General features: G+C 28.0%; 4 protein-coding genes across 4 annotated transcripts; 3 read left to right on the top strand and 1 right to left on the bottom strand.

Annotated features, from left to right (window-relative positions):
• Positions 1-177: 177 nt before the first annotated feature.
• OCT59_008897 (uncharacterized protein) lies at positions 178-2,071 on the top strand. The gene is made up of 3 exons (XM_025312533.2): positions 178-561; positions 684-1,575; positions 1,672-2,071. The coding sequence occupies exons 1-3, from the start codon at positions 228-230 to the stop codon at positions 1,838-1,840; spliced, it is 1,395 nt and encodes a 464-aa protein (XP_025189444.1). The 5' UTR covers positions 178-227; the 3' UTR covers positions 1,841-2,071.
• Positions 2,072-3,421: 1,350 nt separating this feature from the next.
• OCT59_008896 (uncharacterized protein) lies at positions 3,422-7,097 on the top strand. Its single transcript, XM_025309782.2, has 7 exons — positions 3,422-3,661; positions 3,787-4,227; positions 4,316-4,459; positions 4,546-4,853; positions 4,931-5,633; positions 5,714-6,032; positions 6,121-7,097. Exons 1-7 carry the CDS (start codon positions 3,532-3,534, stop codon positions 6,347-6,349), a joined length of 2,274 nt encoding a protein of 757 aa, XP_025189443.1. The 5' UTR covers positions 3,422-3,531; the 3' UTR covers positions 6,350-7,097.
• A 581-nt stretch (positions 7,098-7,678) lies between these two features.
• On the bottom strand, positions 7,679-8,862 carry OCT59_008895 (uncharacterized protein; the record flags this gene model as incomplete). The annotated part of the gene is made up of 5 exons (XM_066133181.1): positions 7,679-7,733; positions 7,812-8,072; positions 8,149-8,394; positions 8,598-8,701; positions 8,788-8,862. The coding sequence occupies 5 exons, from the start codon at positions 8,860-8,862 to the stop codon at positions 7,679-7,681; spliced, it is 741 nt and encodes a 246-aa protein (XP_065999650.1).
• Positions 8,863-9,999: 1,137 nt separating this feature from the next.
• Positions 10,000-13,652, top strand: OCT59_008894 (uncharacterized protein; the record flags this gene model as incomplete). Its single annotated transcript, XM_066133180.1, has 16 exons — positions 10,000-10,103; positions 10,234-10,349; positions 10,419-10,615; positions 10,688-10,819; positions 10,892-10,997; positions 11,087-11,320; positions 11,410-11,519; positions 11,591-11,706; positions 11,794-11,921; positions 11,986-12,105; positions 12,209-12,340; positions 12,418-12,657; positions 12,737-12,838; positions 12,912-13,172; positions 13,247-13,466; positions 13,544-13,652. The coding sequence occupies 16 exons, from the start codon at positions 10,000-10,002 to the stop codon at positions 13,650-13,652; spliced, it is 2,427 nt and encodes an 808-aa protein (XP_065999649.1).
• Positions 13,653-13,788: the final 136 nt, after the last annotated feature.

The following is a 13,788-nucleotide window of genomic DNA, read 5'->3' as shown; positions in this document are numbered from 1 at the left end:
AATTAAAACAATTTTAAAAGTTTACGCAGTGAGATTTATACAAAGAACACGTGTTTAGCATACTGCGTCTACTGTGCCTACGAATTCATTGGGCGTAGTGCTTAAATGATTTTCCGGTTACACCTGAACAATTACATTAATATAAGGGTGATTTTTTTCAACCCTAACTAATTTTCAATTTCTTTTTCTCATAAAAGACTTCTTTTTTTTTTAAAAAAAAAGAAATCATGGCTAGTAATAAAATAACTCAATTAACTTATCAAATGAATATATTAAATTCATTAGAAATAAAAGAAGATATATACAGTCCAATATTTAGTACTGGAGATAATCTGTTATGGCAATTGTGGTTTGTACCAATAATTAGAAATCCCATGAATAATAAAGAATATTGTTCAATATATATATTACCTGTAGCAAATCCTGATGAAACTTCTTGGAGAAAAAGATCAAAATTTTCTATTAAATTATCTGTTAAAGAAATCAAAAATTTTCAAACTTATAACTTAATTTCAAGTAATAATGAATTATCTATTTCTCCTGATACTAAGATTGAAAATGGTTTGTGATTTTTTTTTTTAAGATTTTTAATTATCATCATTATTATTGTGAGATTAATTATTCTTTTTAATATAAAAATTAATTTTTGTTTTTATTTTCTTTTATTTTCTTTTTCTTTTTAGGATATGGATATCCTGAAGCGTTTGAAAGAACATCACTTTATAATGGAGAATTAATTATTTGTGTAACATTTGATAATATTGAGTATAGAGATAATAAACAATATAATAATAGTATTTCACTTGATCCGTTACCGGAAAATCTTGTTGCAGCATGGAAAAATCAATTATTTAATATTCAACCAGTTGATGTAGAATTTAATGTACAAGGGGAAAAATTTTATGCTTGTAGCTCAATACTTATTCAAAGATCCAAATATTTTGAGAATGCTTTATCAGGTATGTGGGCTGAATCAACGGTTAACAATCAAAATGAAGATATCTATAACGAAACAAAGGTGGAAAAAAATATAAAGGAGGGAGAAACTGATAAAGAAATCGTTGATTCGGTTAAATCAGTTGATCTGAAGGATAATTCAGAAGAAATGAATGAAGAAAAATTAAAACAACAAATTAAACATAGGATCTATATATCAGATTATAAACCATTTTCGTTCGCGAAAATGTTGTGCTATCTTTACACAAATCAAATTGATTGGACTAACGATAATAATGGCATGGATGAAACCACTGATGAGAATATTTCTTTTACAATAGAAATTTATTGTATAGCAGATAGATATTTATTAACGGATTTACGTCAAAGGGCAAAAAATAGAATATTTGAAGAATTAACTGTAAATAATGTAGCAGAAATCATGTTTCGTTTAGTACCTAAATATGAAGATTTAAAAGAACCTATTCTCTCTTTTATGGCTGAAAATTTTGAAGAAGTGTGTAATTCTAAAGGATTTAAAGATGTTTTGGCAAATCCTAATGATTATACTTATTATAATCGAATCATGTCTGAAGTTTTATCTCAACATTTTAAAATTCAAAAAGCTAGACTTAACAAGTAAGAAAAATCTGATTTATAAGTAGATTGTATTCTTAGAGTTTTAATAACTTGTTAACAATTCTTTCTCTTTCTCCTTTTTTATTTTTTTCAAAGGCAAAATTTGCAAACACACACTCCTGTTAATGTTGCATTGCCTCCAATGAGACCTTTACCGCCTGCTGGTATGAGACCTCCTCCACTACCATTACCTTACAATCCTTCTGTTGGATTTAGACAACCTTCACAATCTACTAACAGCAACAATAATAACAATTCTACGTAAAATGTCGTAACGTAGAGTCACGTGATTATTGTGATTCTATTTCGTTATAGAGTTATCGTCGTAAGATAACGCCATAATACCAGTGATAATGTATTTCTGTATATGGTTATATTAATTTCGGCAATTTCAAAAAAAAGAACTTTTGTCGGTCTTTGTTATACAGGAATTAAAGGAACACGATCGTATTAATATATCGTACAATAAATCTTTTTTTATCATAATTAATAATCTATTTAAAATTTTTTTTTCTTTTTTTATCTATCCCAATTATGTTATTATGTTACCTTATGATGTTTGTAGAAGAGTAAATATCAGCCACTTCCGAAATCCGGATTTTGCGAACGCCATAATAACTCTCATGTGATTTCCATTATTTCTGTGGCCCATGTATAACATATCGGCTGATTGGAAAAATCACGCCAATTAATATTTAAGCTCAGTTGATGGTTCATTATATAACTGATGGGTTACTTATTGTCATTTAGCATATAAAATTATGGGAGGCTTTTCTGATCAGCCGATATGACAAATTTTTCGTTTATAGAAAAAAGCGACAGAACAACCAGCAATAAATAGAATTAGTAACGTGACACAAAATCTCTCGAGCTTTAACAATTTTGGATAATTGAAGTGCAAGATGGTGTAATTTATGTTCTAGTTTCGGAAAATGATTATAATAATTTGGGAATATTCAATAAGAAAATATATCAGGATTAAGGAGAGTGAAATATTTATAGATTCAGCCAATCCGAATATCACTTTGGATTTTTTTGAATTTTAAAATTTACATTTTACATAAAGAATTAACCTTAATAAGAATTACCCGCATAAATAAAGATTTTCCACTAAAAGGCTAAATTCGGATATTATAATAAACGACACAATCTGAAGCCATCTTTAAAGTTTGACTAAATGGCGAACATATCAAAGAAAATACTTTTAATGGAAATTAATATCTAAACGAAACATAACATATGGAAGTCTTCTGTTTAACAAGGATTCTTTATGAATGTAATCTACGAAATATTTGTAATTAGAATCACAAAAGAAGATAACAAAGAATGTTGCAATATTTTTTCATGTATTAGGTAGAATAATATTGTGAAGAAGAATATAAGTGGAACTTCAATAGGGAGATAACAAACATATAATCTTTTATTTTTTTTTTATTTTTTTTTTTGTTTGCAAGAACAAGTAATAAGCTACTGTGCCACCATATGTACTGTACATCACATTAATATTTTTCGGCTTTACGTAAAAATACATGTAATTTAATAGACTGCAGCGACGGAATTGACGGAATTCTAATTAAAGTTTCACGATTATCTATACTTTAAAAAATATTAATAAACAAACTATTCTATGTATTCCCGCTATTTTCTGTATTTCTTTTACTTATTGTATAATAAAATTTATATAACAACTTGATCCGTGAATCGTGAAACGTATGACTTTCTAAATTATTAAAATTGATATAGACATTAGACATATATATTTTTTATAATAGAATATATGTGTGCCAAATTTCTAGAATATTGATTTTTTTATAAATAGTTCACAGAATTCAACACTTTTTCACTTGGCAAAAAAAAAAATAATCTTGCAATTATTATACGCGCACTTAATCTCTTAATAATAAAATAATAAGCATTTATTTTTAAAATAAAAATTTTTTTTTTGTAATAATTATCATGTATTTAAAAGAAACGTATATACATGATGCCGAGTTGGAAATCGTCGTTCCAAATGGTACTTTAGATTTTAATGAAGAAAATATTGAAAAAATTATTGATGGTCAACAAAGGAGTCAAGTCTATTACGGTAATAATAAATTTTAATTTTCAAAGCAAAAAGAAGAAATTTATTTATTAAAAGATCATCTAATACATCTTTCCTTTTTTATATACCATACATATTGAATTTATACTTATTATATTATTATATAGATGAATTACTTCACGTTTATTTGATGACAACACTTCCACCTGAATCAAATTTCGAAAATAAAGAAGAAGCAACGGAATTTTTTAGAAACCTCGAAGTTAAATTACAAGCGACATTAATAGATACACCAAATCTATTGAATTTAACGGTACCATCAAGTAATTATACATCGGAATTAAGTCGTACTTCATCATCAAGTTCAACAGCATCCTCTGATAGTGGAATATTTAGTAGTAGTACAAGTATTAGTTCGAACTCTACGTCAATTTTCACTCATGGTTCTCCCAATAGTGATTATAGTAGCATTAAAAAATTATCAAGCAAAGTTATTGAAGGAACTGTTATTTATTCCACTAATTACGATTCTAAAAGTAATAATAAAATGGTAGTTGTCAAAAGAGATGATTGTTGGACTTGCGTTTTACAATTATTATTTCCCATTGGTAAGTAATAAATGGTGAATTTGAATGAAAATGGTAATAAGTGATTAAAAATTTCCTTTTTTTGGTTTTTTTGGTTTTTTTTTTTTAGAGAATATAAGAGCACGTGCACAAAATCAAATCGCATTAGACGTTACCGTTACACAATCTCGACGAAAAATTATGAATTCACCCAACTCTGATTTATATTCTCCAGAATATTTTGGAATGAATTTGCTTGGAGGCTTATGTGATGGTAATTTTTATAATTCGACGTAATTAATTTCAAGTTTAGTTGTTAAAAAACAAATATAATCTAAACTTTTCTTAATAATTTGATAGATCCAGCATTTGAATCGTTGAATTTTTCAATCCCGACTCCCCAATTAACAAAAAAAGAAAAAACAAGCATCTATTCAACTTTACCTTCAACTCCTATTAAAAGATGTCATCATAAGATAATTTCTGTAAGGCCAACATTAAACACTCGTATAAGATCTACATTTGTATCTCCATCAGAAAATACCGTAATGATGTCTGTTGAATTAGAAAATGATACAGAAAATGATATGACATTCTCTATTGAAGATTTAAAAGTTGAAATTTCTCACGGATTTGTTGCAGGATGTGCTTGGGGCCCTCAAGATACTGTAAGTTATATTGTTCACGTGACTATTTACAACAAAGTGTGCAATAGTGATATTAAAGCGAAATTTTTTTTTTTTAGGACAAATTTCCAATCACGTTACGACCATTTGACCAAGTAAATTTCTTATATAATGTAACGATATTAGAAGATTCTTCATTCCCCGAGCCTTTGAACACACAACAATATTATCCAACACCAATCCCAAATTCAAGGGTTTCCTCAAGAAGAGAATCAGTTGCATCAATTAATTCCGCATTAAATACATCTCCAGTTGAAAATAAACATCGAACTCTATCAGTCATTGTAAAAGGAAGTCCAGTTATCGATGGAGTTAAATCACGTTGTATTGAATCAAAATGGGACTGCGAATTAGATACATCAACTTTATTTAATGATGATTCAATGGCATCGTCTCAATCGAGAGAAACAGAAAGTAATAAATTTGTTCCAATGATGTATAATAATAAATTTAACTTTGGAATTGGTGAAAGGACTAATACGATTGATAAGGCAACAACAATCCGTGATTCATTCAGTTCAAATAATGTTAAAAATTATGACAACATTAAATGTGGAAATAATTCATCTGATGTTGAATTGGAAATAAATGTTAATGGGGTTAATGTTTCTAATAAAAAACACCACAGCGGATATATACCTGAAACCAATTTATTGAATGTTGACGATGAAAATAATGGAATTTTGCCTTATGGGAGATTACCAAAATTACAAAAACAAACGAATTCAGATTTAAATGATGGTGTTTTCGCCTCTTTTGAAGGTGAGTAATCAGGAAAGATTAGAATGGAAAAAAAAATTTTTTTCTATAAATATATTAAATTATTTTTCATTTTATTTTAGTTTGTGGCAAACCTGTTGTTGGTAAAGTATTTACTATGAAAGTATTTATAGCAAATAAATCAGAACACGCTAGAAGATTTGCTATAACGATTCCAAAAAAGAGATCTAATGACAGATTATTTAATAATCATAAATTGTCACATAAGCCATCTTTAAGCCAATCGTCGGATATTACTTTAGTTGAATATAATGATAATTATGAATATGTTAAACAATCCTTGGATCCATTCATGGATGAAACAGTATTTATGAGAAACCATTCAGAATTAGTAACTTCTGATACAGGTTTAATTTGGTTAGATAATGATGTTAGGATTGGGTAAGTTTAATATCTTTCTACTGTTAGTTTCTTTTTTCTTTAGTAAATTTTTTTTTTACTAAAAATATATTATTTTTTTTACATTTAGTCCAATCAATCCATATAGCAGTGAAACTGTGACATTACATTTTATATCAACAAAAGAAGTATTACATATGGTCGAATTAGTACAATTAGTTGATGAAGATACCGGCTTCATAACAAATTTAAGAAATGTTGTTCAAGTTAATGTCAAAAAGAATGAGAGAAGCATGAAAAGAATGAAAAGATTTGAACATCATTCTTTTGTTCCAAGACATATTGAAGTTACAGGCTAATGAAATGAAGCAGATTATAGAACTTAACAAACAAAAAAAAAACCAAAATCTTTATATATATTTACAAAAAACAATTTAAAAATGTAAAAATAATGTATTATTTACTTACTAGAGGACAATTATCTTTTTCGTATATCTTTGTACATTTATTTTTTTTATTTTTATATATCTTTTTTTTTATTATTTTTGTACTTTATTACAGATCGATTGATCTAGATTTTTCTTTTTCGCTTTCTTTTTATTTCGTTATTCATATTTACACTTTTTCGTAATCGGCAAAATCTTATTTTTTTTTTATTTGGCAAAAAAATCGCATTTTCGGCAAAAATCGTTTTTAATTCATCTTTCGACAAACTTATATTCATTTTTCGCATTTTCGGCAAAATCTTATTAATTTTTTTCGGCAAAATCTTTTATTTATTCATTCCCATTCTTCATTTTAATTTTTTTATCTGCTTCATTACACAAGCTTTTCTTATTTCATTTCGTTACAAAATTTCATTTTATTACAATTCATTTTATATACTAGATATCATTCGTACTACAATTGTAAAAACACAAACACAATCATTCACCAACAAAACAATATATGATTTTTTTTAAGAAAAAAAAAAAATTTTCTTTTTTTTTTAGATTTTTTTTAAAAAAGTCAAAAAAAAAAGAGATTTTTTTTTAAAAAAAACCGCAAATAAAAATATTAATTATTTATCTCGTTCATACTTTTTCATTAAACTTAATTTATTTCGTCTTTTTTTTTTTGTTACTATTGGTGTGGTTGATTCAATGGTTAAATAACGTCCTATATGATAAAGCAGTGTATACGTCTTTGTGCAATATATATATATACAGTATATATAAAGACTATTTCGAACTTTTATTGTGTAAAAGTCTGCAAAAGATCAAGAAAAAGTCGGTTTAAATTAAACATAAATAAAATGGACTAATCGAATTCTACCAAAATATCAAATTTCATGTGGCGCAAATTTATAAGTCAAGTGGATATCATATAATTTATTTGGTATTTTATATATACGCAAATGACTCAATTCACCATATTCATTATATAAATTATATATTATATCAAATCCATCTCACAAATTCGAGTGAAATTCAAAATTTAATTAAAGGTCAACCAAAAAACATTTGCCTAATTAAATTAAATTTCAAAATGTTCTGCAGAATTCATAATAAATACTTCCATATTCTTATTTACGCTTCAGACTTGTAAATCCAACTGTAACCATTGCAAACTATTTCTTTTTATTTTGAAAAGCCGAAACCAGTTCGGAAAAATACATACTGTTATACAAGAATTTCGAAATTTTCTCTTCAATTCAATACAGCTGAAATCGACATGATATCGTGTTTTTTCGTATCATTACGACTAATTCAATAATATTGTATTAAATAAATTACGATATTTTCTTTATTTTGTATATAATTTTTTCTATTTTTTTCTCACCTAGTTTTTTCAATTCTTTTAATTGCTAAATCAGCGAGTTGTTCTAGTGCCGTACAAAAAGATGGTCCGGGAGAAGTTACAGGTGTATATACTGGTGTCAGTAGGGAAACTGGTTCTTGAGTCATTGAAGGTTCAAAATAAGCTGAATCATCAGAACAAGGACTCCAAGCCGAAGCTTTTGGTAAATCAAGATATTCTTTATGATAGTTCGTTTGATTGTTCAAAGTCCGAGAGATTTTATTATTATTTAATAGTTCTTTACTCGACTTTTTATATTCTGTATATAAAATAATGCAAAAGTTAATATAATTATTTTGATGTAAAAAATGAAAATTACTTGCCTTGTTTTTCAAAATTAGAAGTAGCAGTGTGAATTTCCTTAATACGCTTTCTTGATCTTGAACATGAATCATCTTCCGGAGAATCTGAAGTTGATCGATCACGTTTTTTAGATAATGAAGAATAATACCGATTTTTAATCAGATTAGCAGGCCGTCGTAATAATTGGCTCATTACGGCCCATTTTGTTCCCATTTCAGAGTGGTAGGTTAATATTTGTTCGTCCTCTTCAGGAGTTAAGGGACTATAAATTACTAAATTTTATTTGGTTAAAAAAAAAAATATATACAATAGCTGAGTCACAGATTAGGTATATATATTTGATAAATTAGACTCTTACAATCTGGGTTGAGATGATTATGCCAGCTATTGATTTAACGCCAAAAGGTAAAGTTGTATGGATTAATACGGCTAAGGAAATATATATTAATTTTTAAACAAAATTACCGTTCTCGACATTGCTTTCCGTCTCTCAAACCGTGTCTGATTCCAATCAATTTCCAATGTTTAGTACCTAACTCTGATACTAGCGTCAGTAATCGTTCATCTTCCTACAATAAATATAAGTCCCGTATTTTGAAACAAATGTTTTAGCTAACTTTATTAATTTCAACATATATATATTTATTTAGACAACCTCAGGTTCCCATGGACCCGTCCTGCGGGAGGTATTGCTTTGCGAAAAAAGTCGCGTTCTCCGTGATCTATGCATGAATTTATTACTTAAATTCTGCTTGAGCTAGAAAACAATGAAAAGATTTTAAAGTAAATAAAAATTTAAAGGAGTGTGATAGGAAACCATACGTTTCCGAAAAAAAAAAAAAGTTAAGGCAAGATGGTTGCTTAATTTTCTTAACTTTATAACAGCTTTTGCTTTGGGGAGTGCCTAAGTGTCTAATTTATAAAAAGAAAAAGCCAGGGGCTAGGTACGTTTAAATCGAGTTTCGATTCAGACATTAATTAAACGATTAAACGAATGATTATTGTTAACACTTTATCTGCACGATCCCTGCATTTTAAAAATATTGAATTTTCTTCGTTACTGCCTTTGTAATGAAATTCATTTATGGAAATTTCTTTTATGCAATACTATAAATAATTTCTCCTCAGATCTCTTCAAGAAATTTTTTTTTCCTTTTGGTAGGATTCATTGTTGATATTCGTTTGTGGTTAACAATGCAAATTTTAAGGTGTAATCATGGGAATTTAGAATCATTGAAACTTTAATATAAGGAGTTTCATAATAAATCCACATAACTTTAAACTTCTTGAGTTAAAATACGTAGTTAACTTTATGTATTTGGCAATATCGCATTGAGTCAATTACTTTATTGTCCTATGTACCTTGCATATTTTAAAATCAAGCACTCAATTACAATTTTTACTTATTGACCTCATTTAGAATGTTTAATTTCTTTCGCCGATGAACTTTACCCAAAATCTATTAGATTCTTTAACCAAGTAAATGTGTTACATAAATAATAAATAAATTCGTTCTTTTGTTTTATTTTATTTACAATAAATCAGATCTTTGTTGTATTTAAAAATATTTCGATGATATAAATTGTATAAAGCATCAATCGTGGCAGTTGTGAATAAAAGAATAATTTATCATAATAATCAAAGTTTATTGACTTCTTCATTGGTTCTTTCAAAATCGCAAGACAAATCCATTATTCGCTGTATGTATTCAGAAATACTGTATAGCTTTCACGTGATAATCAAGGTGACACCAAATTTCGGAAATGTAGCACTGTTGAACTCTTGAACTTCAATTTTCAAAATTTTTTTAATTCGCATACTTTCAATCAGTTTTCGTTTATCAATTAATTCGCGTTCTCAAAGAATTATGACAACGTTGAACACAACTTCTACGACCTCTACTCTTTGGTCACATACTGACACTGATATAGAACGTTTATACTATGAGTTATGCTACCGCAAAGCACCCAGGTTTGTAGTCTAATAATATTTTATTCACAATTTAGTTGCCCAAGTAAAATTAGAGAAATAATTCTTAGATTTCTTGTTCAATAAATAAAATTCAATCTAATATTATAGTTTTTATTTAACTTTTGAAAAGACGAATCGCATGGTCAACACAGAATATAATAGCATGGTCACCACACCCTAATGATAATTTAGATACTAAATTCTCTCGCTACTGTCCAAATGTTGGAATATATAGTCCATGTAGAGGTATCGATGCCAATGGCCCCGCTTGGTCTTTTATAAATAAAGAGTATTTATCTCTTTTTGATCGTGTAGAAAACTATCATAGATTCGGTGATGTTATTACAGATTTAGTATGGAATCAGACAGGTTCTGCACTAGCATCCATAGATCAGAGAGGTAAAATAGCAATATGGACCATGAATAATTTTATAAACCAGTGGAAGTGTATTTGTAATGTCAATCTTGGGGAAAGTGTGATTGAATTTACATGGCTAGATAGTGCACGCCTGGTTAGTTTATTAATTATAATTGATAGTATTTTATGACTGTCATTTACTCATCACACGACCTTATCTTTTAAGTATTCGCGAGAACATGTTCCTCAGTCATCGGGCTATGGCAAAAGTTCCGCAATTTATAAGAGGGGCTCATTTAAAGGACCACGAAACCAATTTGGCGAATTCGCTTTTATAACTGTCACGACCGATGGAAAAGTAAGATTTGCTATTCAATTTCAAAATGAGTTATAAAATGAGTTCTTTTTTTATAATTTGATTTTAATACAGGTAGCAGTTTGGTATCAGAGAGGGAAGAAATTTTTCTCAAAAATTATCACGCATTTACGTTATCCTTCAAAACGAATATCACATGTTGATATTATATTGAATAGTGGTAATTATTTATCAATGTAATCAATACGTGGATTTTTAAAAAACCCGAAAAAAAACTTATAAGGAATTTCTTTCAAAAAAAAAATCAAGACGGAAATTATACCTTAGCTACATACTGTCCTGAATTTCTACCGAAACTTGTCATGTTTTATGAAATCAAAATTAATATGCTCTCACTACAAGTCAGTTGTCGACCAATTGCTAATGTTCATCTTACCAATCCTTCTTTATCCGTTGAGCGATCTCCAGTATTGCATTTGAAATTAATATCAAATACACAATCTCACGGAGTTCGACTTATAATAGTAACAGCCGAGAAAAAAGGTTAATATTGTTTTTTTACAAGAAAAAAAAAATTTTTTTTTCTAATGACATAATTTAATCGATTTGATCATATTATATTTGTAATTTAGGAAATAATGTTTTCAATAGCAGTATTGCCACATGGGAAATCGATAAAATCACACCACAACCACTTGACTCATTGACAGAAAATGCAATGGAAATCGATATGCCTCTACCAGTATGTCTAATTGCTAAATCTTCCAGTTAAATCTCACATCAACATACTAGTCTTATTTTTTTTTTCCTTAGAGTATTCATCTTGTTGCTAGTGAGCATTTGGATCAAAAGCTTGTAACGAATATTTGGATACAAGATGATGAACTCTTCCTTGGTCTCAGCGACGGCCAAGTTCAGTTTCGTAACTGGTAAGAATATCATTCGTACTGTTAAACAAGTTATAATTTCTATTGTACGATGAGATTGTTATTTAATAAATCATTAATTTTTTTTAGCAACACTTTACAAGTCCTTTCACAGGAACAAATTGGACTTAAACATTTTAAAGATTGCAATTTTCCCAAATATAGTACCTGGGTCCCTTCGAATTGTGGTCACGAAGAACTTTCGACCCGTGCAGATGGTGAGTTTATGTCAAATAAATTTTTCTTAAGTTGCCATTGAATTGATTTTTTCAATTACATCAGCAATCATTGAATTTGCAACTTCACCGAATGGGACGTTATTTCTTTGCAGACGGGCGTCTGGTAAACTTGACTGTTTGGATATAGCCGATAAAGACGTGTTTTCAAATTTTGGGTTGTTAGGTAAGTTGTATATTAGTAATTTTTCATTTTATACTTTATGGATCTCTTTAATAATCTTACTGTTATTATTATTATTATTATTACTTTTTATATTAAAAAAAAGATGGTATTTGTGCTGCTTCATCTAGTGCAAATAAGCTTACATTGTCGATATTAAATAATATCGATCATACAGATTTAGAGAATATCATAAAAAAATATGCCAATACTCTTGAGGGAGTGGGTATGGGGAAAGGTATATATACTCAATTTGATAATAATTAATGATAAATACACATTTATTTAAGTATTAGTTCAACGTATTCTTTTTAGATTTATTGGAGCATACTCTTAAGGAAACATTTACAAATATATCGAGCGTCTTTTCAGATGGATTGGAAACATCAGCATCTTCAGATTTTCTAAGCAGGCTACTTGGAATACAACTTTCATTATTAAAATCTTGTCAACGGGATAATATTAATTATCTGAATACATTATACTTTCTGCATTTGCGTGCTTTAGAGGCAATATTTCAAAACAACGTTTCTTCTGACGGTACTTTTTCTTTAGGTATATTTAACTTATTGTTTTAATATGAATAACTTACGACATAACAAACTAGTAGTAAACTGTTATTTTTTGTTTGTAGATTCCCTTAAGTCGCTTGTGTCTCTCACGTCATGGATTATTGACTTTTCCGTTTATTTTGTTCAAAATATCTATTCTTTAGTAACACAAGGAGATGCTTTATGTAAGACTTAACGTAATTTACATGTGGTTTATTTGTTTAGTATAATAACTAAAAAAAATTGTTATTATTTTAGTATCCGAAAAATCTCACATAGTTCTTCTCTATAATTCGACAAGTCGGACAGCTTTTAAAAATTTGTTGTCTCTTGTTAAGAAATTTAAAGATAATGTTAATTCACTAGCAGCAAGTAGTCCTCATATTAGTAATATTCAAGAAATGAATGGGACCCTTCAATATTTATTTGATTCCTGGCCACTTAAATTAGAATCTCTAGAGTTATTTATAAAAGATACTGGTATAATAACTGATAAAGTAACTGATAAATGGATGAAAGGTAATAAAGATTCTTCTTTAACATAGATAGAACTTACATTATTTTCATAGTAAATCAATTTTTTTTTCTTTTAGATAAAAATAATCCGCAATGGGCTAAATATGAAATAATTTTTACTTCTAAAGTTCCAAAAGCATTGAGTGAAACTCTGCCGGAATTAAAGGAAATATTTAAAAATCGTTTCACCTCCGAGAACGACATTAAATTTTATATTTATGATACTAAATGGATCTATTCTGAATCTGTTGATATAATTTTAAAGTCACGTACGATTAAAGATCGTATATGTGCAAGGTAATAAGAATAAAATATATTATTATATCATAAAAAATTTTTTTTTTACTTATTTTTTTTATAATTGTTATTTATAGATGTGGTTATTATTCGGCGGCACTTGACGTACAAAATACGCGATGGGCAAAAGGTTATACTAGATCATGTGTTTGTGGTGGACTTTGGATAGACATTAAGGAGAAATAAAAATCAATTCTAATATTTTTTTAAAGCTTTTATAGAATTTTTTAAATTTTATTTATAGATACCATTTTAATTATATATTATTGAGACGATAGAGCTTTTAGTAATTGAAATATGAGAGAATTTTTCTTTCTGGTAC

The sequence above is a fragment of the Rhizophagus irregularis genome, chromosome 17 (assembly GCF_026210795.1).
Source record: "Rhizophagus irregularis chromosome 17, complete sequence".
NCBI classification, from domain to species: domain Eukaryota; kingdom Fungi; phylum Glomeromycota; class Glomeromycetes; order Glomerales; family Glomeraceae; genus Rhizophagus; species Rhizophagus irregularis.
Note: the sequence above shows the minus strand (reverse complement) of the source record. Positions and strands in the feature narration are given on the sequence as shown.